At 40.0% G+C, this 25285-nt stretch overlaps 1 protein-coding gene across 5 annotated transcripts in view; it reads left to right on the top strand.

Annotated features, from left to right (window-relative positions):
- SCLT1 (sodium channel and clathrin linker 1) overlaps positions 1–25285 on the top strand; it is a 304861-nt gene that overhangs the window by 34391 nt on the left and 245185 nt on the right. For all 5 annotated transcript variants that reach the window (XR_008890865.1, XR_008890864.1, XM_056563484.1 and 2 more), the window contains exons 4-6: positions 984–1039; positions 1379–1451; positions 1629–1684. Coding sequence is in view for 3 of the 5 variants with exons in the window: in XM_056563484.1 (XP_056419459.1) it covers positions 984–1039; positions 1379–1451; positions 1629–1684 (185 nt within the window). In the remaining 2 variants the exon portion in view is untranslated. The remainder of the gene's footprint in view (positions 1–983; positions 1040–1378; positions 1452–1628; positions 1685–25285) is intronic.

Here is a 25285-nt window from a genome sequence, read left to right on the forward strand (position 1 = left end):
TATTTTGTGTGACCAGTTGCACTTTGTAATGACATCACTCATTTTTCCCTAAAATGTATGGTAAACCCCCCCAAAAAAAATTTGTGTAAGGAAATTTTTACAAAAATCATAATTTTGCAAATTTGGGGGGGGGTCTGTTTTTACGTTGTACACTTTACGGTAAAAATTACATGTTTTCTTCTCTGGGTCAATACGATTAAAACAATACCCATGGTTAAATACATTTCTATTATTGTGCTGTGTTTAAAAAATCTCACTAACTGCTAAACTTCTAACATCATCTATCTTTGCACATGCCCTTGTGGCCGTAACATGTTGGCAAAACCAACAGGGCTCTGTGCACTGAGGACAAGCAGGGCTCTGTGCACGGAGGACAAGCGGGGCTCTGTGCACGGAGGACAAGCTGGGCTCTGCACGGAGGACAAGCGGGGCTCTGTGCACGGAGGACAAGCGGGGCTCTGTGCACGGAGGACAAGCGGGGCTCTGTGCACGGAGGACAAGATAGCAGACTGTACAGAGCCCTGCTTGTCCGGTCCACACTTCCTGTATTTTGTCTCTGCACAGACAATAGCTGCAGGGACAAGGCAGCATTTTTGTACACACAAATATATTCATTTTTAACTAAATGTAGTCTACAAATATACATGAATAATGTTTTCTATGCGATATAAAAAGTTTTTGCAAATGACTGCCTATTTAAGAGGAGCACAGCTGATATTAATAAAAAATAAATGCAGTAATAATTCTGTAAGTCCTTTGTTTTATTGCTTCAGCTTCCCTTGTCTGAAATTATATTTTGACGTAGGATCAGGAACCTATATGTGTGAGAGGAGCAATATAAAAGGAGACATCTGCATTTACTTGTTCAAATCACTATATAATGACTTATATACTGTAGACTGAGCATTACTGCCTTACTTATACATATACACACAGTATATTATGACAGGAAGTTATTTATTTTTATTTTGTTTTGTTTTTAGACTTCTGGTAAGTTAAGGAATTATGAGACTTCATCCTCCACTCTAGTTGAAAAAAGGTAAGCACATTAACTGAATCATCTGCTTTTATTGCTTGCATCAATATATTGTTTTTATAGGAAGCTGGAATTAATCACTATTAAATTGCTACTTTTACAAGACCTAAAACTCTCTTGAATACTCTTGAATACAAAATTCATCAAGTTGTGTGGTTTAAATAGTTTTTTTATTTTAAGATGTTTTCAGGCCTATAAATACCATTCTTATATCAAGGTGAGTTTATGAAAACAGACAAGATGAGCCAGGGCTGCATTAGTCACAGGTCATGCAAAAATGTATCAAATCTGTTACATGTAACCTATACCCTCATATTATGCAAATCTGTTCTTTTCCACTAGAAATGCAGATTTCATAATTGGAGAATTTGACAAATACAGCGAGGATATGAGTAACCAACTCCATTTATGCCAGGTATCTATGTATCTCTCTCTCTCTCTCTCCTAGATCTGTCTGAATATATGACTGCCTTTAGCTGAAAAAGAATGAATGACAATGTAAATCTTTTAAAGGCTTGTATGCTCTCATATTTTGTAGTTTTTTTTTTCTGTCCTTTTACACTTGCTTTTTATTTCTTATGTTTTTGAAAAGACTGAAATGGCTGAAATGAGATTAAAGCTAGAAAGCATTGTAAAAGAAAATGAGACGTAAGTAAACTGTGATTGTCTCCTCATATTTATCTCTCTCCATTGTTACGTGGTTTAGTCCTTCTCCATTCTACATATGTATGCTGTATCCAAAATAAATCACTCATGGCACTGTTCACGTGTATAACAAAATTGCTTTAAAGAGGTTTCCAAGCATTAAACTTCACTTTCCTCTGTTAGCTTATATAAAACATAATTTATTTTTGGAATCAATTAAGCACCAATGTGTTTAGCACGTGTACTTTTGTTCTTACTTTTGTTCTTACTTTTCATTTAAACAAGTGTAAAAAAAAAATGCTCCTGTTTCTAGATCTTGTGGTTTCATACTTGTGTATCACCGACAAAGAGACCTCTAGTTAAATGCCAATATTTTAAAACCTAACCTTTATTAGACTACTAATTAATAACAACTGAATGAAACAAAAGAGTGGACATACAAATGTGAAAAAATGTGGATCGCACACTCCACAAAGATCCCAGTGTATGTCCCAGGGAGCATGGATTGAGGAGCAGCCAAGATGACAGGAAAGATGAATATAATAAGGAATGTAGATGTTACGGTTCCCGTACTAGTAAAGATGGATTACTTAACTTGTGATATTGCAGGGCAGAAGGTTGGGCCAGATGGAGTAAAGAAGGGCACCTGTAGGGAAGAGTGCACTCTAATCTAGAGACCCGTCCCTCGGTCCCCGCTTTTTGAGGGACCCACCTCCTTAACAGGGTGGCCTCAACCACAGTGCCATTCCCTGACCTGTATAAGTGAGGGAGAAAACAAAAAAACAACCAACTATAAGGTGGACAGATGGGTAGATTGCATGCTCCACAGTCTGTGACCGCCGAGACATGACAATGAATACCCAAAAATAACGTGTGTGATATAAAAATAGCTACACCAATAGATCAATTACCAGTGAGCAATATTAAAAACTGGATGGATCCCAGTAGTATGTTCCGGTCTGTATACTACAGAGGAAATGGTTTTCTTTTTGGAACACAGTGCTCTCTGCTGACATCTCTGTCCATTTGATGAACTGTCCAGAGCAGCATATGTTTGCTATGAGGATTTTCTCCTACTCTGGGCAGTTCTTAAAATGGACAGAGATGTCAGCAGAGAGCACTGTGCTCTGTGAGCTCTGTGTTCCAAAAAGAAAACCATTTCCTCTGTAGGATACAGACCCTAAAAAGTACTGGCAAGATTGAGATTTTTTTAATAGAAGTAATTTACAAATCTGTTTAACTTTCTGGCACCAGTTGATTTAAAATAAAAAGTTTACCACGAGAGTACCCCTTTAAGGTAAAGCAGCGTAGAGATTTTATAAACCTTCGTATATTCCAGTGGTGTGATCAGCGGTATAACACTAAGATAAATGCAGTGATAGCCCAAACATCACTGTTATGTGCCCCAAAAGCTCAATAGGGAGAGTAGTATATTTAGGTTTTATCAATAGATGATGTAGCTAGCCCACCGTCACATACAGATAAAAAGTGTGTAATGGCAAACTCTAGTTTCTTATCCCATTGTCACGAGCATGCTTCCCCGCTGTACTGATAAGGGATGGCCTCAGATTGCTCCATTGCTTTTCGTTTTTTCCTTCTCGTCTTCTAAAATCCATAACTCTTTTATATTTCCATTCACAGATCCATACGAGGGCTTGTTTTTTGTGTGACCAGTTGCACTTTGTAATGACATCACTCATTTTACCCTAAAATGTATGGTAAAGGAAATTTTAACGAAAATCATAATTTTGCTAATTGGGGGGGGGTTCTGTTTTTACGTTGTACACTTTATGGTAAAAATGACATGTTTTCTTTATTCTCTGGGTAAATACGATTAAAATGATACCCATGGTTAAGTACATTTCTATTATTGTGCTGTGTTTAAAAAATCTCAACCTTTTTAACTTTTTTTTTTTTTTTTTGCAAAACCAGTAAGTTTAAAATTACCCATTCTAACTTTCTTATTTTTCCGTATTCAGGGATGTGTTAGGGCTCATTTTTTGCACCATGATCTGTAGTTTGTTTCAGTGCCAAGTGTGCACATATGTGCACATAAATTTTATATTTTTTTTTACTTTTACGCCATTCTCCGTAGGGGATCATTAACATATTTTTATAGTTCTGACATATATGCAAGCGACAATACCAAATATGTTTACTATTTATAGCTTATAACAGTGCTACCACACGGGACCTAATCTCTCTGCTTACTCCTCAACCAAAAAAGGCAGCAGATAATACCCTAAGAATTATCGGGACATACGATACTGCAGCCAGTCAGATAAGGGACATAATTAAAAGGTTTTGGCCCATCTTAACAGCAGACCCTCAGATAGCTGACCTGGTGGGCGAACATCCGGCTATAACATACCGACGAGGAAGAAATTGGGGGGGATCGGCTGGTTCATAGCCATTTCTTCTTTCCTCCCCCCGAAAACACTCGGCTGAATCAAAAATCACTGGCACCTGTCACTGTGGCTTGTGCAAAGCCTGCAAATACATATGCGTTTCTAAAAATTTTGAGGGCCTGAGAGATAAGAAAATCTACTCCTGTCGCCATTTTGCTATCTGCAAGACTTCTAACATCGTCTATTTTTGCACATGCCCTTGTGGCCGTAAATATGTTGGCAAAACCAAAAGGGAATTTCGCAGATGCATACTTGAGCATTTAGGTGATATCAATCACCAGAGGGAAAAACCGCTTGCCACACATATGACGTTGGTACATCCTGCTTATAAATCCTCCATCTCTTTCCAGGCTATCGAAGTAATACATTCCTCCCCCAGAAGGAAGCACAATGGATTTATCGCATGGGCACCTTGGCCCCAGGTGGATTGAATGACTGTTTGTCTTTTCCTTCGTTCATTTAAGCAACAGATTTTTGAGTTGCGTTCTTTCCCATCTTTCTGGTTCTAGTACATTCCTAACGGATGTCCATGCTTCCTGTAATTAATGCAGCATGTAACATATGAATAATGGCATATTAGTTCAGATGCACTATGGTGATCCAATCACATCAAATATATGAATATAATATTGAATATTGTAGATTGGTATCTCTCTCGCTCTCGCTCTCTCTCGACAATCCATGACAACTTTCGGGCTGTGGAACGCACTTTGTACCAAGCGTGTTCCACTGTCATCTCATTACACAGCCCCTGAACGGGATCAGTATTAGGATACTGATCCCACTCGGGAGCTAAGACTCATCCATGACAACTTGGAGCTCACGCTGAATTTGGCGCCCTCCCACTCCGGCCGGAAGTGCATCTAGCGGCAGCAGCTTATTTAAAGATCTTCGATGGTAAGTAGTACATGGCTCATATTCCAGTACGCATGGAGCCATCTGAGGCCGTCCCCTATCATCAGTACAGCGGGGAAGCATGCTCGTGACAGCGGGATAAGTAACTGAGACGGAGTGTGCCTCCATTTCTAAGTTTTTTTTTGGGGGGGGGGGAGGAGGTTGTTATCTGTATGTGACGCTGTATTTGTAGTGAAGCCCCTAGGCTATCTACTCTATCTATTGATAATACCTATATTATCTATTGTAAATATACTGCTCTCCCTATCAAGCTTTTGGGGCACATAGCAGTGACGTTTGGGCTATCACTGCATTTACTTTTGTATTATACTGCTGATCGCGACACTGGAATATACCAAGGTTTATAATATCTCTACTCCACCTTACCTTGAGCATTTGTCCCACACCCATATCTATAGGCCCTGTGGCAAGTTTGAAATACTGCACTTTATACTATTACTGGATATATGATGATGGGTCTATATTGCATTTAGATATCCATGGATTGAAACCAGTCAGAAAGCCAGGTGCTACATATTAAAGGAGAACTCCAGAATAGAAAAATTGTCCTCCATACTGCCGGCAGTAAAAAAATAAAGATGTACGTACCTTCCTTCGCTCCCCGGTGCCTCTGGTAACCGTCTCCCGTCTCCGCCGCGATCCTCTTCCTGGTTTCCGGTGGTCGAGTCATACTGCACTCAGCCAATCACCGGCCGCAGCGAAGTCCCGACTCGGCCGGCGATAGGCTGAGCGGCAGTGTGACGTTTTCGGCTCCAGCATCTTGGCTGCTCCTCAGTCCGTGCTGATCTTTGTGGAGTGTGCTATTCACGTTTTTTTTTTCACATTTGTATGTCCACTCTTTTGTGTTATTCAGTTGTTATTAATTAGTAGTCTAATAAAGGTTATGTTTTTTAAAATACGTGTATTGGCATTTATCTAGAGGTCTCTTTGTCGGTGATACCCATGTTAATACCGCTTGGTACTATACGATTAGGAGCTTGACACTCCAGACTGATGATAGGTCTATTTTGGTGATTTATGTTTCATACTTGGGCTAGTGCCCCCTTTTGTTCAACCAGAAAGCCACATAACATGTTAAATGCCCTTTTGCTATGTACAAGAGTGTCTGAGCAGTGGAACTAAGCTTGGCATTGGCCACATTAAGTAAATGTTCTATGATGGAACCAGAAGAACACCATGCGGTAACAAAACAAGTATGTAAAGCAAAATCTATATACAGGGATATCTTTTTAAGTGATTCTAGTTGACATATTACTGTATTACTATTGATTTTATTTAGCATTCTACAATCACAAAGTTATAAAAGAATAACCCATATTGTAATTTTTTGCATTCCTTACTGTATACTTAGGAACGCAGTAGTCTTTCCATTATATAGCCAGGCTTAGTCCTTTTTATGTATTGGTATGCATTGCATGCCCCATTTGCAAGTTTACAGTGAGGGGATACAAATGAGTAGAAAGATTAAAATTGCAGTACTGGTTAGTCTCAAAGGGAACCTGTCACTCCTTTTCAGCCTATATAACCTGTGGCAGCATGCAGTTTATGAAAGTATCATATTTGCTACCATTATTTGATATCTGCAGTCCGATCCAATCCAAGTTTCATTAACGTTCACTATTGTACCTGTAATGCCATATTATGTCTTAAGTGCTTTACTTGTCTTACATGTGTGGGGTGGATCGACCCCCTTTTTGTGATTTTTTTTTTTTTTTTTTTTTTTTTAAATGCCCCTGGTTAAGCCTTTTCCAGGATCCTGTTTGGCTCGAGACAACAGCTAATCACAGAGGACTCAGCTTCTTCTTGTCTTCCCTGACAAGCTAGCCCCCTGATGAGATGTATGGTCCAGCTGTACATGCAACGTTCAATGCGTCCCCCCCCCCCTACTGTGATGTGATCAGTCTGCAGAAGACAACAGGTGAACGCATTGGACCGTTGTTGCGGTGGCATGTACAGCTGGACCACCCACTCCATCAGGGGGGGCTAACTTGTCAGGGAAGAAAAGAAGAAGCCAAGCTGCTGTCTTGAGCCAAACCAGATCCTGGGAAAGGCTTGAGACAACAGTCATCCAGAGACCAGAGGAATGCTTAACTTGGGGGGGACCGTGAAATCACAAAAAAAAGGGTCAATCCTACCCACACATGTTAGGCAAGTACTTAAGTACTTATGACAAAACTTGGCAACACATGTACAATGGTTAAAAGTTAAAGGGGTACTCCGGTGAAAACCTTTTTTCTTTTAAATCAACTGGTGGCAGAAAGTTAAACATATTTGTAAATTACTTCTATTAAAAAATCTTAATCCTTCCTGTACTTATTAGCTGCTGAATACTACAGAGGAAATTCTTTTCTTTTTGGAATGCTCTCTGCTGACGTTATTATAATAATAATAACTCTTTATTTATTGTTGTCCTTAGTGGGATTTGAACCCAAGTGCCCAGCACTGCAAGGCAGCAGTGCTAACCACTGAGCCACCATGATGCCCTTAGCATAAATCTGCTGTGCATGGTTGCTAAAATGGACAGAGATGTCAGCAGAGAGCACTGTGCTAGTGATGTCATCAGTGTTCCAAAAAGAAAGAAATTTCCTCCGTAGCATTCAGCAGCTAATAAGTACTGGAAGGATTAAGATTTTTTAATAGAAGTAATTTACAAATATGTTTAACTTTCTGCCACCAGTTGATTTAAAAGAGAAAAGGTTTTCACCGGAGTACTCCTTTAATAAAACCTGGAAAACCCCTCTTAACTTTAAAATTGTTGCATGTAATGTTTAAATTATTCACAACTAGTCATTTGGGCAGACAACTCCTGACAGTTCCCAGGACTGTAATCACAACTGTTGGGGCATAATTAACAGTGCTGGCATGTCCCGATCACAACACGCTATTGCCAAAATCTTGCGCAGTAGCAGCAGCATTTGCAGTGTGAGAATTGCTGCAGGATAATGTGAGACTTCAGAAATAGCTTGTTGAGAACCGGGCATGTCTGTGCTGTCATTCACACCCCAGCAAGCGTGATTAATGCATTGAGGACTGTGACTACTTGCCGCAGTTGTCCGCCCAAATGATTGGTTGCAGGTAATTTAAATATTGCATGAAACAATTTATTTTTTATTTTTTTTACACCTATGTATCTGACTGGGGACATTCAATAATGGTGTGAAATATGATACTTTCATACATTACATGCTGGCATTGGCTATTTAGGTTAAAATAAGTGACAAGTTCATTTAAACTGGGAATGGGGACATGTGCTAGTCTGTGTTTCTCTACATTTTAGAGAAGCAGTCCAGCAATGTTTTGTGCCCATATAGTGCAACATAATCTGTTGTTAAAAAGAAATGCATATGCTCTTGTGAATATCTTGTATGTGTTTTAGTTGATATGTCATATGTGGGCAATCTGAAATCTTGGCTCCTTTTTTCCCCTCTTTGGTTCGTCATAACTAGAGAGGTCAGAGTCTCACCACACTCCATGGGCAGTATCAGAGCTTAGTGATGTTCAATTTATTACATCCCCCAAAGAATCTGTTCACATGTGCATCATAGTTTCTGTCATAAACGCAAACAGTACCACAATGTCAGATCTGTCGCACAATAGACATGAGCATCGTTAAACAGACACCACTGACTTGTAATGGGGTCTGGTGGGTTCTGCTGTGGAGTCCATCCTTATACAGGGTAGATATAGTGCCACTTCAAGCAGTATGAATGGAATTAGAGATGAGCGGAGTTACAGTAATTCAATTTGTCACAAACTTTGCAGCTCGGCAGTTGCTTACTTTAGCCTGCATAAATGAGTTCAGCTTTCAGGTGCTCCGGTGGGCTGGAAAAGGTGGATACAGTCCTAGGAGAGAGTCTCCAGCCCACTGGAGCACCTGAAAGCTGAAATAATTTATGCAGGCTAAAGTCAGCAAACGCCGAGCCAAGAAGTTTGTGACGAATCGAATTACTGTAAGTTCGCTCATCTCTAAATGAAATGATGGAATCTACAACTGTTCCTAATGGAGCTTCTGATGCAGGTGTCAGCAGAGCCCAGCTCACACTGCAGCATCCCTATTGTGTATTCTTTGCAGCGTCATTCTGCACTTCCCTGTCTCTGGCTTGTGAATGCTGACAAAAATGTGTAAATCGCAAGCAGGAAGCAAGGGAGAACAGCGTGAAGCTGCATGAAATACACAGCAGATAGAGAAGGACAATGTTGGCTAATGGAGATTTATAGATATGCAGCTGGACTCAACTACTATATATCTGCTTCCCTGCTCCCTTTGGACAGAAAAGATATCTGTAGCAGCAATTTGTTCATGAAGGGGGGAAGGGGGTGCTTTATTTGAGGCAACAAGGAGGGAGGAGCTTGGTGGTAAAGAAAGGATTTAATAGATAATGTTGGTGGTCCTGTAGTTATCAGGAAGTCATCCACACAGGAGACTGATCTCCTGTCTACACAGTAGAGCATGTAATTTACTGGTAGTCTCACATGACCCAGTTGTCCATAATTAAAATGTATGGATGCAGCTGAGCCAGGAAGCAAGAAATTACATTTAAAGGTTATTGCAATTGAGAAAGTGTTTTTGTTGTTGTGTGATACAGTACAAGAATGTAATATTGTTGTAGATTATCTTGATGTTTATTAAGAGTATGATCACAAGTATTTTTTTATGCACGCATTCCATGTTAGAATTCATGTGAAAACTTCCTGAAATCCACTTCTTATTGTCTTCCATGGGAATCCACACCCTAGTTCACACTGAATACTACAACACAGATGTCTTTTGAAGTAGATTTTATATTGGAATCATGATAAAAAAGGAAGCGACATGTCCTATGGGTAAAGCTAAATGTGGGAACCCAGTTGAGGTAATCATTAGGGTCCTGGAGGAGGGCCCCCAATAACACACATATTATCTTTCCAGGACAGAGAGTACATTTTGTGAGCAAAAACAGCAGATTTCAAAGAAAACCTCCTTGTAGAAGAATAATTGTTAGTTTAGTGTGCCTTTAGATCAACATATAAACTTCCACAGAGGTTTGTCTCATCCTTACATTCCGTTCTTAGTGCTAATGTCTTAACTTTCTTACCAACTGTTCTTACATCAGTGTATATTACTCAACACACCAAGCTTTTTAACTATTCTAAAGAAAAAAAAGAGCACGGAGTATAAAATGTATTGCAAGTCTTGTCTTTCGTATATTCCCACCAGTGTTCTTTTGTGTTTTGTAGATTAATACCTCCTATCAATAAATAGCACCAAACATGGAAATGAAGATAAAATCACAAGCTTTATTGTACAGACATAATAATAAAAAACATAAATAATTAGGATCAGCAATAGCCAGAAACAATTGTGCACTGATCAGATATAAGATATTCTCTTAAGGAAAAAGGTTGCCAATACCAGTTGTACAACAGTATGTATAATGTCACAAGATGCATATATATAGGACAGGCAAACACAATCAAATCTAATACAAGAGAGGAGAGCCAACGTGGTTGTATAGAGTGATCTGTAATGTGCTATGTGGGTGGATTGCTAGAGAATGGAGTGTATAGGTATAAGACCTGAAACAATTATAAGTAAGCAGGTCCACATATTCCAGCAACCCTTCTTTAGAAAAAATATAACAATCCCGATAAGGGGAAAAAAAGGACACCACCACAGCACATCCAGACTCACCACGTTATACTCACTGAATCAGATTACACACAGCCCCTATGCCGTTTCGCTACCCGCTTCGTCAGAGAGTAAAATAAAGGGTGCCATTACAAAGTACAATTGGTCGCACCAAAAACAAGCCCTCATATGGCTCTGTGGATGGAAAAAGTTATAAAAGACAAGGAGTTAAAAACAGCACCTGAAAGATTAACAGAGGGAAAGAGCGAAGGGACAGAAACTAAAGGGTTAACGGTTAGACAGCAGATGTCGCAGGCTGGTAGCATCTTCTAAAAGGCACAGGAGGGGAACATTTAGGGGCAGCCTGAGGGTCTAAAAGGTAAAAGGCAGGAAAAATAGAAAATTGTAGGAATACTGTATTTACTAGGCCATTCCCCCTAACAACCAAGGACAGGACCCCTAACTATTGATTTATTGATGATTGAAATTGTTGACAACTGTTTCCATTATGGATTTTAATCATTAATTTTGATTTACTCAATTTTGAATGTTTTATTTTACTCTAATTTTTAGCTTGTCTGTTTTGTAGTACACTGAAAAAAGCCTAGAGCTGCTATTCAAATAGTATTTTGTTACCTACTGCTTTTATAGTGATAATGCAAACTGCTTTATCGGAAAAGCTCAGTTTAGAAAGAAACTGAATTTGTTTGCATTTGTGAACGTGCCCAACCCATAGTAAGTAGATAATGCATTTCAGGGCATTAAAACTGGCTGCATGCAAAGACAATACTTTAAGTTCTGTCACATGACCTAGTCCTTAGTCTTTAGGAGATACACATTTGCCTTGATGATAGAAAAGAGTTAAATCTAATACCAACAGTAGTGTGCAGAGATTCTTACTGGTCAGACGTGGCAGGAACAAACAGGTCAGCCTGACAATGCCAATTGTCCTGTTATAGGAAGGTGACAGGCTGCTATTACATGTTCTACTACACCTTGCATCAAATAGTTTTCAACTTGTAGCTCTTAAGTTATTTTAAGATCAAAAAATGGTTACATATTGTAAAATCCTTTTTTCTGTGCTGTGTAAAGATTACGAATGAAAGGGAAGTTAAACCAGAGAAAAAACTGGAAAAACCCAATTTGCCCATCTAGAGTCTTAAGAAATACAGTCGTGCTGTATTTTTTACCTAAATAATGTAAGATTTTTACTTTTTACATGTATCATTGCAAAATTTGGGAGAAAGTAGAGGAGACAAACTAGATACCTGGGCTTCCTTTTTATCTTTCACCCAATACATTGTCCGTTAACATACTGTATGCCATATGTGTTGTTGTTTTTCTTTTTTTACTTTCCCTTTAAAGGGACTTACAGTGGGGATCAAAAGTTTGGGCACTCCAGGTAAAAATGTGTATTAATGTGCATAAAGAATCCAAGCAAAGATAGAAAAATCTCCAAAAGGCATCAAATTACAGATTAGATATTCTTATAATATGTCAACAAAAGTTAGATTTTATTTCCATCATTTACACTTTCAAAATAACAGGGGAAAAAAAATGGCGTCTACAAAAGTTTTGGGCACCCTGCAGAATTTATAGCATGCACTGCCCCCTTTTGTAAAGCTGAGACCTGCCAGTGTCATGGATTGTTCTCAATCATCATCTGGGAAGACCAGGTGATGTCTATCTCAAAGGTTTTAAATGCCCAGACTCATCTGACCTTGTCCCTTCACAATCTCTTGACCTCAACATAATTGAAAATCAATGGATAGACCTTAAAAGAGCAGTGCGTGACAGACAGCCCAGAAATCTCAAAGAACTGGAAGATTTTTGTAAGGAAGAATGGGCAAAGATACCTCAAACAAGAATTGAGACTCTCTTGGCTGGCTACAAAAAGCGTTTACAAGCTGTGATACTTGCCAAATGGGGCAGTACAAGATATTAACTCTAAACTTTTGCAGATGCCATTTTTTTGTTTTCTGTTATTTTGAAAGTGTAAATGATGGAAATAAAATCTAACTTTAAGTGAAATATGCACAAAGAAGAAATAAGGATGCACTCACCGGTCGTTCGTGGAAAAACTAGGTGACGTTTATTAACGAAGGCACAATTACATCTTCAATGGAGGAAGGGAGAGACACAGATACCAGCTTGTCCTCAGTGTACAGAGCCCCGCTTGTTCTCAGTGCACAGAGCCCTGCTTGTCCTCGGTGTACAGAGCCCCGCTTGTCCTCGGTGTACAGAGCCCCGCTTGTCCTCGGTGTACAGAGCCCCGCTTGTCCTCGGTGTACAGAGCCCTGCTTGTCCCCGGTGTATAGAGCTCTGCTTGTCCCCGGTGTACAGAGCCCTGCTTGTCCCCGGTGCACAGAGCCCTGCTTGTCCCCGGTGCACAGAGCCCTGCTTGTCCCCGGTGCACAGAGCCCTGCTTGTCCTCGGTGCACAGAGCCCTGCTTGTCCTCGGTGCACAGAGCCCTGCTTGTCCTCGGTGCACAGAGCCCTGCTTGTCCTCGGTGCACAGAGCCCTGCTTGTCCTCGGTGCACAGAGCCCTGCTTGTCCTCGGTGCACAGAGCCCTGCTTGTCCTCGGTGCACAGAGCCCTGCTTGTCCTCGGTGCACAGAGCCCTGCTTGTCCTCGGTGCACAGAGCCCTGCTTGTCCTCGGTGCACAGAGCCCTGCTTGTCCTCGGTGCACAGAGCCCTGCTTGTCCTCGGTGCACAGAGCCCTGCTTGTCCTCGGTGCACAGAGCCCTGCTTGTCCTCGGTGCACAGAGCCATGCTTGTCCTCGGTGCACAGAGCCCTGCTTGTCCTCGGTGCACAGAGCCATGCTTGTCCACCCTCACTTCCTGTATTTGGGCTCATCATAGAGACACACAGGCAATAGCTACAGGGTCAAAAATATACACCTTTTTTAACCCCTTAAGGACCAAAGACATACCGGTACGTCCTGAGTCCTTTCCCTTTATATAACGCGGGGCCACGACGTGGCCCCGCGTCATAGCGGATCGGGCCCGGCATCTAACAATGACCGGGACCCGGGGCTAATAGCGTTCGGCAGTGATCGCGGTGCTGCGTGCTATTAACCCTTTAGACGCGGCGTTCAAAGTTGAACGCTGCGTCTAAAGTGAAAGTGAAACCATGCCGGTTAGCTCGGGGAGCTGTTCGGGATCGCAGCTGCGAAATCGCGGCGTTCCGAACAGCTGTTAGACACGAGGAGGGTCTCCTAACTCCTTGCCTCCTGGTGTCCGATCGCTGAATGACTGCTTAGTGCCTGAGATCCAGGCATGAACAGTCAAGCGGCAGAATCATCGATCAATGTAAAAGATCAGTGTGTGCAGTGTTATAGGTCCCTATGGGAGCTATAACACTGCAAAAGAAATGTGGAAAAAAAAAAGAGAATAAAGATCATTTAACACCTCCCCTATTAAAAGTTTGAAACAGTGTTAATAAACATATTTGGTATCGCCACGTGCGGAAATCTGAATTATAAAAATATATCGTTAATTAAACCGCACAGTCAATGGCGTACGCGTAAAAAAAAATTCATAAGTCCAAAATAGTGTATTTTTGGTCACTTTTTATATAATGAAAAAATGAATAAAAAGTGATCAACAAGTCCGATCAATACAAAAAGGGTACCGCTAAAAACTTTAGATAATGGCGCAAAAAATGAGCCCACATACCGACCCATACGCGGTAAAATAAAAAAGTTATAGGGGTCAGAAGATGACCATTTTAAACGTATAAATTTTCCTGCATGTAGTTAGGATTTTTTTCAGAAGTACGACAAAATAAAACCGATATAAGTAGGGTATCATTTTAATCGTAAGGACCTACAGAGTAAAGATAAGGTGTCATTTTTACCGAAAAATTTACTGCGTAGAAACAGAAGCCCCCAAAAGTGAAAAAATTGCGTTTTTTTTTTCTATTTTGTCTAACACTGATTTTTTTTTTTCCATTTCGCCGTAGATTTTTGGGTAAAATGGCCGATCTCATTACTAAGTAGAATTGGTGGCACAAAAAAATAAGCCATCATATGGATTTTTAGGTGCAAAATTGAAAGGGTTATGATTTTTTTTAAAGGTAAGGAGAAAAAAACGAAAGTGTATGATCTGAAATGCTTCTGTGTTTATCCTACATAGTAACACAGTTTGTAAGATTGAAAAACAGACTTGAGTTCAACCTAAGATGCGACTGTGTTGATCCAGAGGAAGGCAAAAAAAACATGAGGAAAAATTCCTTCCCGACTTCAATATGGCAATCGGAATAAATCCCTGGATCAATGTTCTATCCACATAAGTCTAGTAACCATAACCTGTAATCTTAAAGGGGTATTCCAGGAAAAACTTTTTTATATATATATATATATATATATATATATATATATATATATATATCACCTGGCTCCAGAAAGTTAAGCAGATTTGTAAATTACTTCTATTAAAAAATCTTAATCCTTTCAGTACTTATGAGCTTCTGAAGTTAAGGTTGTTCTTTTCTGTCCAAGTGCTCTCTGATGACACGTGTCTCGGGAACCGCCCAGTTTAGAAGAGGTTTGCTATGGGGATTTGCTTCTAAACTGGGCGGTTCCCGAGACACGTGTCATCAGAGAGCACTTAGACAGAAAAGAGCAACCTTAACTTCAGAAGCTCCTAAATACTGAAAGGATTAAGATTTTTTAATAGAAGTAATTTACAAATCTGTTTCACTTTCTGGAGCCAGTTGATATATATTTAAAAAAAAAAAGTTTTTTCCTAGATGAGGGTGTATTCACACCACGTTTTGTACATACGGGTGCCGGATCCGGCGGGGGGAGGGGCAAACCGGGCGCTCCCGTACCCCGGCCGGATCAGCCCGTGACTCCATTTACTTTAATGACCCGACCGGAGTCTACGTCTAGTAGAAAGAAGGCTGAATATTTGTAAATTGTAAAATAAGTGAAACGGTGACTCCGGTCGGCTCAGTTTTGACCTGTATGCGGTTTCCTGAGCGTACCTAAAACCGTAGTTTACTACGGTTTTAGGTCCGGTCCAAAACCGCATACGGGTCAAAACTGAGTCGACCGGAGTCACCGTTTGACTTATTTTACAATTTACAAATATTCAGCCTTCTTTCTACTTTCTATTGAAGCTCATCAAGAGAATGCCAAGAGTGTGCAAAGCAGTAATCAAAGCAAAAAGGTGGCTACTTTGAAGAACATAGAATATGACATATTTTCAGTTTCACACTTTTTTGTTATGTCTATAATTTCACGTGTTTGTTTATTCAGTTTTGATGCCTTCAGTGTGAATCTACAATTTTCATAGTCGTAATAATAAAGAAAACTCTTTGAATGAGGTGTGTCCAAACTTTTGGTCTGTACTGTGTGTATGTGTGTGTGTGTATATAGAGATATATATATATATATATATATATATATCTATATATATATACACACACACACACACACACGCAAACACACACACACACACATAGGGACAAATCAATCTACGGACAAATGACCTGGCCTGCAATGAAGTTTCAGAAGTGAAGGAATCTTTTATCACACTTGGTAATAATGTAACGGATTTTGCATCCACTGTTTCATTTTCTGAAGTTCTGCTTGTGCATAGCGTTCAGAATGATAGGCAGAGGTGCATTACTGAGTTCAACTTATGGCTTAGTAAATGATGTCAAGAGCAAGGATTTGGCTTTGTGTCTCATGATAGCTCTACTTGGAATAGAAAGGAACTGTACAAAAAAGATGGTTTGCATCTTTCTCTCAAAGGAACGAATGTATTCAGTGAACAATTCCAAGAATTTGCTAAGGAGTATTTAAACTAGGAAGGGGGAGGGGTTAAAAGAGTGAAAATCCATGAGTCCAATTGCCCCCCCAAAACAATGCCAGAACATGTCAGTAACACAGAGGTTAAGAAATTACAAGCTCAGAGTCCTGTCTACAAATGCCCAAAGTTTAGCTAATAAAATCAATGAACTTGGGATAACAATGGCATCTGAGAATGTAGATTTAGTGGCTGTTACTGAGACATGGTTTAATGAAAGTAATGGCTGGGACATGTCCATACCAGCGTACTCTTTATACAGAAGAGACAGAGAAGGCAAGAAAGGAGAAGGAGTGGCCCTATATGTGAAAGATTGTAGGTGTGATATATAGACCACCAGGCCAAGTTAAAGAATTAGATGATTTGCAAGTTGAAGAAATAGCTAAAATGACAATGAAAGGAGAAGTTATCATTATGGGAGACTTCAACCTTCCGGATATAAACTGGAAAACCAAAATAGCTAGTTCTGCCTGGAGGGAGGCCATTTTGAATTTGGTATTCACAAATGGGGATTTGGTATATGATGTTATTGTAGGCAAAAGCTTGGAATCTAGTGATCACCAGTCAGTCAGTCAGCCAGTCAGTGTGGTTTAATATAAGAACAGTGAAGGAGTCACACTACACAAAAACAAAAGTTTTATATTTTAGAAAAACAGACTTTTCAAAAAGGAGATTAGTCATAAAGGAGTCCCTATCAGACTGGAACGGATTACATGGAGTCCAGGAGAAATGTAACTACTTAAAAGACGCATTATTGAAGGCAACAGAAAATTGCATTAGACTTGTCAGTAAAAGCAGAAAAAGGAAGAGACCACTGTGGTACTCAGCACAAGTGGACAAAATCATAAAAAGCAAAAAGCTAACATTTAGTAATTATAAAACAACCCAAAGCAATGAAGATAGGAAAATCTGCAAGATTTTCGGCAGAAAGAGGCCAAGCAAGTTATGAGAACTTCTGAAAAAAGGGGATAAGACATTCTTCAGATATATAACTGAGAAAAGGAAATTAAAACAAGGAATAACTAAATTAAAAACAAAGGGAGGAAGGTATGTAGAAGAGAATAAAGGGCTAGCCAACTGCCTTAAAAGGGTACTCCGGTGGAAACCTTTTTTTTTTCTTTTTATCAACTGGTGCCAGAAAGTTAAACAGATTTGTAAATGACTTCTGTAAAAAAAAAACAAAAAAAAAAAAATCTAATCCTTCCAGTACTTATTAGCTGCTGAATACTAAAGAGGGACATTATTTTCATTTTGGAACACAGTGCTCTCTGCTGACATCACGAGCACAGTGCTCTCTGCTGACTTCTCTGTCCATTTTAGGAACTGTCCAGAGCAGCATATGTTTGCTATGGGGATTTTCTCCTACTCTGGACAGTTCTTAAAATGGACAGAGATGTCAGCAGAGAGCACTTTGCTCGTGATGTCATCGGAGAGCTCTGTGTTCCAAAAAGAAAAAGAATTTCCTCTGTAGAATTCAGCAGCTAATAAGTACTGGAAGGATTAAGATTTTTTAACCCCTTAACGACGCAGGACGTATATTTACATCCTGCGCCGGCTCCCGCGATATGAAGCGGGATCGCGCCGCGATCCCGCATCATATCGCGTCGGTCCCGGCGCTCATCAACGGCCGGGACCCGCGGCTAATACCACACATCGCCGATCGCGGCGATGTGCTGTATTAACCCTTTAGAAGCGGCGGTCAAAGCTGACCGCCGCTTCTAAAGCGAAAGTGAAAGTGACCCGGCTGCTCGGTCGGGCTCTTCGGGACCGCCGCGGTGAAATCGCGGCGTCCTGAACAGCTCACCCGACACCGCGAGGGCCCTTACCTGCCTCCTCGGTGTCCGATCGGCGAATGACTGCTCCGTGCCTGAGATCCAGGCAGGAGCAGTCAAGCGCCGATAACACTGATCACAGGCGTGTTAATACACGCCTGTGATCTGTGTAAAAGATCAGTGTGTGCAGTGTTATAGGACCTATAACACTGCAAAAAAAAAAAAAAGTATTAATAAAGGTCATTTAACCCCTTCCCTAATAAAAGTTTGAATCACCCCCCTTTTCCCATAAAAAAAATAACAGTGTAAAATATAAATAAAAATAAACATATGTGGTATCGCCGCGTGCGTAAATGTTCGAACTATAAAAATATATCATTAATTAAACCGCACAGTCAATGGCGTACGCGCAAAAAAATTCCAAAGTCCAAAAAAGCGTGTTTTGGTCACTTTTTATACCATTAAAAAATGAATAAAAAGTGATCAAAAAGTCAGATCATAACAAAAATCATACCGATAAAAACTTCAGATCACGGTGCAAAAAATGAGTCCTCATACCGCCCTGTACGTGGAAAAATAAAAAAAGTTATAGGGGTCAGAAAATGACATTTTTAAACGTATAAATTTTCCTGCATGTAGTTATGATTTTTTCCAGAAGTGCGACAAAAGCAAACCTATATAAGTAGGGTATAATTTTAACCGTATGGACCTACAGAATAATAAGGTGTAATTTTTACCGAAATATGCACTGCGTAGAAACGGAAGCCCCCAAAAGTTACAAAATTGCGTTTTTTCTTCGATTTTGTCGCACAATGATTTTTTTTTTCCGACGCAAAAAATAAGCCATAATATGGATTTTTAGGTGGAAAATTGAAAGGGTTATGATTTTTAAAAGGTAAGGAGGAAAAAACAGAAGTGCAAAAATGGAAAAACCCTGAGTCCTTAAGGGGTTAATAGAAGTAATTTACAAATTTGTTTAACTTTCTAGCACCAGTTGATAAAAAAAAATAAAAAATAAAAAAAAGTTTTCCGAGTGCCCCTTAAATGAATACTTCTGTTTAGTTTTTACAGAAGAAAAAGAAGGAAAAGGACCTCAATTAGGGAAGAAGACTAATGAATCATTTGATGCTTGTCTTTACAGAGGAAGAGGTTCTACATTTGCTGTCTAAAGTGAAGATAAATAAGTCACAGGGGCCTGAATGGATACACCCCAAATTATTAAAAGAGCTTAGTGGTGAGCTAGCAAAACCATTAACAGATTTATTTAACCAATCACTGGTAACAGGAGTCGTCCCGAAAGTTTGAAAATGAGCAAATGTCGAGCCCATTCACAAGAAAGGTAGTAGGGAGGAATCAAGCAACTATTGGCCAGTAAGTCTGACATCAGTAGTGGGGAAATTAATGGAAACCCTACTAAAGGATAGGATTGGGGATGGATTGCAAGATGAAAAATAACATGGGTTTACTTCAGGGAGATAATGTCAAACAGATTTTTTTGACTGGGTGACTAAAATAATAGATGGCGGAGGGGCATTAGACATCGCATATCTAGATTTTAGTAAGGCTTTTGACACTGTCCCATATAGAAGACTTATCGATAAACTGCAGTCATCTCATGATATCAAGATGGGCAATATCTAATTATAGACATATCAATATGGAATATGGAATACATGATCTTGGTAAGACATTAAAACAAATAGCAGAGTTTTATGATTTCGCTAGACTATATTTTAGGAGCAAGAACTTGAAACAAGTTTTCTGTGTGGGAAATATACTTTTAACACTTAGTTGGGCGAGTAGGAAGTCTATAAATATGTCTAAGCAATTATTTAATGCTTTGATAGATTGAGTCTTTATTCTTCTGCAGGAAGATAATTAATTATTTTATTTAAATAATGTATTAGCCATTCTAAATGGTAAAATTCCATCCACATTATCCAAATTGGTCTTAATTAAATGGAATACCATTTTTGTGTCACTTACCAAGTCTATGTAAGAACCTCGCTTCTGGTCCTAGGAAAATTGAATGGTCCATCTCATCGTCACGGATAGCTTTTGGTCTGGTACCATGTGATCAGTCCGTCTGCTGGAATCTCACATGGCTTTCCCACCTGGTTGGACCTCTTTCCTGTATCTTTGTGTGTTATCTACAGCATAGCACAGTCTGCAGTTAATGAGTACAGTCCACAGTCTACAGTTCGCTCCCTAACATCTGGTTTACCAGACTTTTTAATTAGTTAGACACATTGTCCTAAATTGGAATTCCCCAATGAATGTAGGTCGGGCGTGTACATGTGGTAATGACTATGACATCACTATAATACCCAGAATGCATTGAGAACATCACCCATAATGCCTTTCCTGTCGGTGTAATGTCAACTACTAGGGGGTGCTATTTGTTATATACATAACAAAAAAGTGTGAAACAACTGAAAATGTCATTCTAGGTTCTTCAAAGTAGCCACCTTTTGCTTTTGATTACTGCTTTGCACACTCTTGGCATTCTCTTGTTGAGCTTCAAGAGGTAGTCACCTGAAATGGTTTTCACTTCACAGGTGTGCTGGTGTGGAGGAGGAGGTATGATGGTGTGGGGGTGCTTTGCTGGTGACACTGTTGGGGATTTATTCAAAATTGAAGGCATACTGAACCAGCATGTCTACCACAGCATCTTGCAGCGGCATGCTATTCCATCCGGTTTGCGTTTAGTTGGACCATCATTTATTTTTCAACAGGACAATGACCCCAAACACACCTCCAGGCTGTGTAAGTGCTATTTGACCAAGAAGAAGAGTGATGGGGTGCTGCGCCAGATGACCTGGCCTCCACAGTCACCGGACCTTAACCCAATCGAGATGGTTTGGGGGTGAGCTGGACCGCAGAGTGAAGGCAAAAGGGCCAACAAGTGCTAAGCATCTCTGGGAACTCCTTCAAGACTGTTGGAAGACTATTTCAGTTGACTACCTCTTGAAGCTCATCAAGAGAATGCCAAGAGTGTGCAAAGCAGTAATGACAGCAAAAGGTGGCTAGAACCTACAATATGACATCTTTTTAGTTGTTTCACAATTTTTTGTTATGTATATAATTCCACGTGTTAATTCATAGTTTTGATGCCTTCAGTGTGAATCTACAATTTTCATAGTCATGAAAATAAAGAAAACTCTGAATGAGGAGAAGGTGTTTCCAAACTTTTGGTCTGTACTGTACTGTACTATATATAAATATATATATATATAACAGTATTTTGTCAGCCACCAATTGTGTTTAACCCCTTAAGGCCGCAGGGTTTTTCAGTTTTCGCATTTTCATTTTTTCCTCATCACCTTCTAAAAATCATAACGCTTTCAATTTTGCACCTAAAATTCGATATTATGGCTTATTTTTTGCGACACCAATTCTACTTTGCAGTGACATTGGTCATTTTACCAAAATATCCACAACGAAGCAGAAAAAAATTCATTGTGTGCCAAAATTTAAGAAAAAATTCAATTTTGTAACTTTTTGGCGCTTCCGTTTATACGCAGTGCATTTTTCGTTAAAAAATCTTATCTTTATTCTGTAGGTCCATACAGTTAAAATGATACCCTATTTATATAGGTTTGATTATGTATTACTTCTAAAAAAAAAAAAAAAAAAAATCATAAAACTACATGCTGGAAAATTTATACGCCTAACCCCCTTAACCCCTTGGGGACGGAGCCCATTATAACCCTAAGGACGGGAGCATTTTTTGCAAATCTGACCACTGTCACTTTAAGCATTAATAACTCTGGGATGCTTTTACTTATAAATTTGATTCCGAGATTGTTTTTTCGTGACATATTCTACTTTATGGTAGTGGTAAATTTCTGTCGATACTTGCATCATTTCTTGGTGAAAAGTTCAAAAATTTTATGAAAAATTTGAAAATTTTGCATTTTTCTAACTTTGAAGCTCTCTGCTTAAAATAGACATTACAAATAAATTATATATTGATTCACAAATACAATATGTCTACTTTGTTTGCATCATAAAGTTGAGATGTTTTTACTTTTGGAAGACATCAGAGGGCTTCAAAGTTCAGCAGCAATTTTCCAATTTTTCACAAAATTTTCAAAATCAAAATTTTTCAGGGACCAGTTCAGGTTTGAAGTGGATTTGAAGGGCCTTCCAATTAGAAATACCCCAAAAATGACCCAATTATAAAAACTGCACCCCTCAAAGTATCCAAAATGACATTCAGTAAGTTTGTTAACCCTTTAGGTGTTTCACAGGAATAGCAGCAAAGTGAAGGAGAAAATTCAAAATCTTCATTTTTTACACTCGCATGTTCTTGTAGACCCAGTTTTTGAATTTTTACAAGTGGTAATAGGAGAAAAAGCCTCCAAAAATTTGTAACCCAATTTCTCTCGAGTAAGGAAATACCTCATATGTGTATGTCAAGTTTTCGGGGGGCGCAGTAGAGGGCTCAGAAGGGAAGGAGCAACAATGGGATTTTGGAGAGTGAATTTTGCTGAAATGGTTTTTGGGGGGCATGTCACATTTAGGAAGCCCCTATGGTGCCAGAACAGCAGAAAATCCCACATGGCATACTATTTTGGAAACTACACCCCTCAAGGCACGTAACAAGGGGTCCAGTGAGCCTCAACACCATGCAGCTGTTTGACGACTTTTCGTTAAAATCGGATGTGTAAATGAAAAAAAAAATTTTTTCACTAAAGTGCAGTTTCTTCCCCAAATTTACCATTTTTACAAAGGGTTATGGGAGAGAATGCCCCCCAAAATATGTAACCCCATCTCTTCTGAGTATGGAAATACCCCATGTTAGGACGTAAAATGCTCTGCGGGCGAAATACAATGCTCAGAAGAGGAGGAGTGCCATTGAGCTTTTGGAAAGATAATTCGTTTGGAATGGTAGTCAGGGGCCATGTGCGTTTACAAAGCCCCCTGTGGTGCCAGAACAGTGGACCCCCCCCACATGTGTCCCCATTTTGGAAACTACGCCCCCTCATAGAATTTAATAAGGGGTGCAGTGAGTATTTACACCCCACTGGCGTTTAACAGATCTTTGGAACAGTGGACTGTGCAAATGAAAAATAAAATTTTTCATTTTCACGGACAACTGTTCCAAAAATCTGTCCGACACCTGTGGGGCGTAAATGCTCACTGTACCCCTTATTACATTACACGAGGGGTGTAGTTTCCAAAATGGGGTCACATGTGGGGAGGGTCCATTGTTCTGGCACTATGGGGGCTTTGTAAACTCATGTGGCCTTCAATTCCGGACACATTTTCTCTTCAAAATCCCAATGGCGCTCCTTCACTTCTGAGCATTGTAGTGCGCCCGCCGAGCACTTAAAATCCACATATGGGGCATGTTCTTACTCAGAGGAAATGGGGTTACAAATTTTGGGGGGCTTTTTTCCTATTTTCCCTTGTGAAAATGAAAAATTTAGGGTAACGCCAGCATTTTAGTGAAATTTTTTTTTTCATTTTCCCATCCAACTTTAATGAAAATTCGTCAAACACCTGTGGGGTGTAAATGCTCACTATACCCATTGTTCCGTTCCGTGGGGGGTGTAGTTTCTAAAATGGGGTCACATGTGGGTATTTATATTTTTGCGTTTATGTCAGAACCACTGTAAAATCAGCCACCGCTATGCAAATCACGAATTTAGGCCTCAAATATACATGGTGCACTCTCACTCCTGAGCCTTGTTTTGCGCCCGCAGAGCGTTTTACGCCCACATATTGGGTAATTCCGTACTCAGGAGAAATTGCGTTACTAATTTCGGGGGGCTTTTTTTCCTTTTACTGCTTGTGAAAATAAAAAGTATGGGGCAACACCAGCATGTTAGTGTAAACATTTTTATTTTTTACACTAACAGGCTGGTGTAACCCTGAACTTTTCCTTTTCATAAGGGGTAAAGGGAGAAAAAGCCCCCTAAAATTTGTAGTGCAATTTCTCCCGATTACGAAAATACCCCATATGTGGCCCTAAACTGTTTCCTTGAAATACGACAGGGCTCTGAAGTGAGAGAGCGCCATGCGCATTTGAGGACTAAATTAGGAATTGCATAGGGGTGGACATAGGGGTATTCTACGCCAGTGATTCCCAAACAGGGTGCCTCCAGCTGTTGCTGAACTCCTAGAATGCCTGGACAGTCAGTGGCTGTCCAGAAATGCTGGGAGTTGTTGTTTTGCAACAGCTGGAGGCTCCGTTTTGGAAACCCTGCCGTACAATATGTTTTTCTTTTTTATTGGGGGGGGGGGACAGTCTAAGGGGGTGTATATGTAGGGTTTTACTTTTTATTATGTGGTAGTGTAGTGTAGTGTAGTGTAGTGTTTTTAGGGTACATTCGCACTGGCGTGTTACGGTGAGTTTCCCGCTATGAGTTTGCTTTGCGGCAAAAAAATTGCCGCAGACCAAACTTGAAGCAGGAAATTTACTGTAAACCTGCCTGTGTGAATGTACCCTCCAGCTGTTTCAAAACCACAACTCCCAGCATGTACTGACAGTGCATGCTGGGAGTTGTACTTTTGCAACAGCTGGAGGCACACTGGTTGAAAAACCTCCAGTTAGGTTCTGTTACCTAACAGTATTTTCCAACCAGTGTGCCTCCAGCTGTTGCAAAAATACAACTCCCAGCATGTACTGATCGCCGAAGGACATGCTGGGAGATGTAGTTATGCAATAGCTGGAGGTTACGCAACTACAACTCCCAGCATGCAGAGACAGCTGTTTGCTGTTTCAGCATGCTGGGATTTGCAGTTTTGCAACATCTGGAGGGCTACAGTTTATAGACCACTGCCCAGTGATCTCCAAACTGTGACCCTCCAGATGTTGCAAAACTACAAATCCCAGCATGTCCAGACAGCAAAGAGCTTTTTGAGCATGCTAGGAGTTGTAGTTTTGCAAGATCTGGAGGGATACAGTTTAGAGACCACTATATAGTGGTCTCAAACTGCAGCCCTCCAGCTGTTGCAAAACTACATATTCCAGCATGCCCAAACAGCAAACAGCTGTCTGGGCATGCTGTGAGTTGTAGTTTTGCAACATCTGGAGGGCTACAGTCTCAGATTGTAGCCCTCCAGATGTTGCT

This window comes from Hyla sarda, chromosome 1 (assembly GCF_029499605.1).
Source record: "Hyla sarda isolate aHylSar1 chromosome 1, aHylSar1.hap1, whole genome shotgun sequence".
Lineage (NCBI taxonomy): Eukaryota > Metazoa > Chordata > Amphibia > Anura > Hylidae > Hyla > Hyla sarda.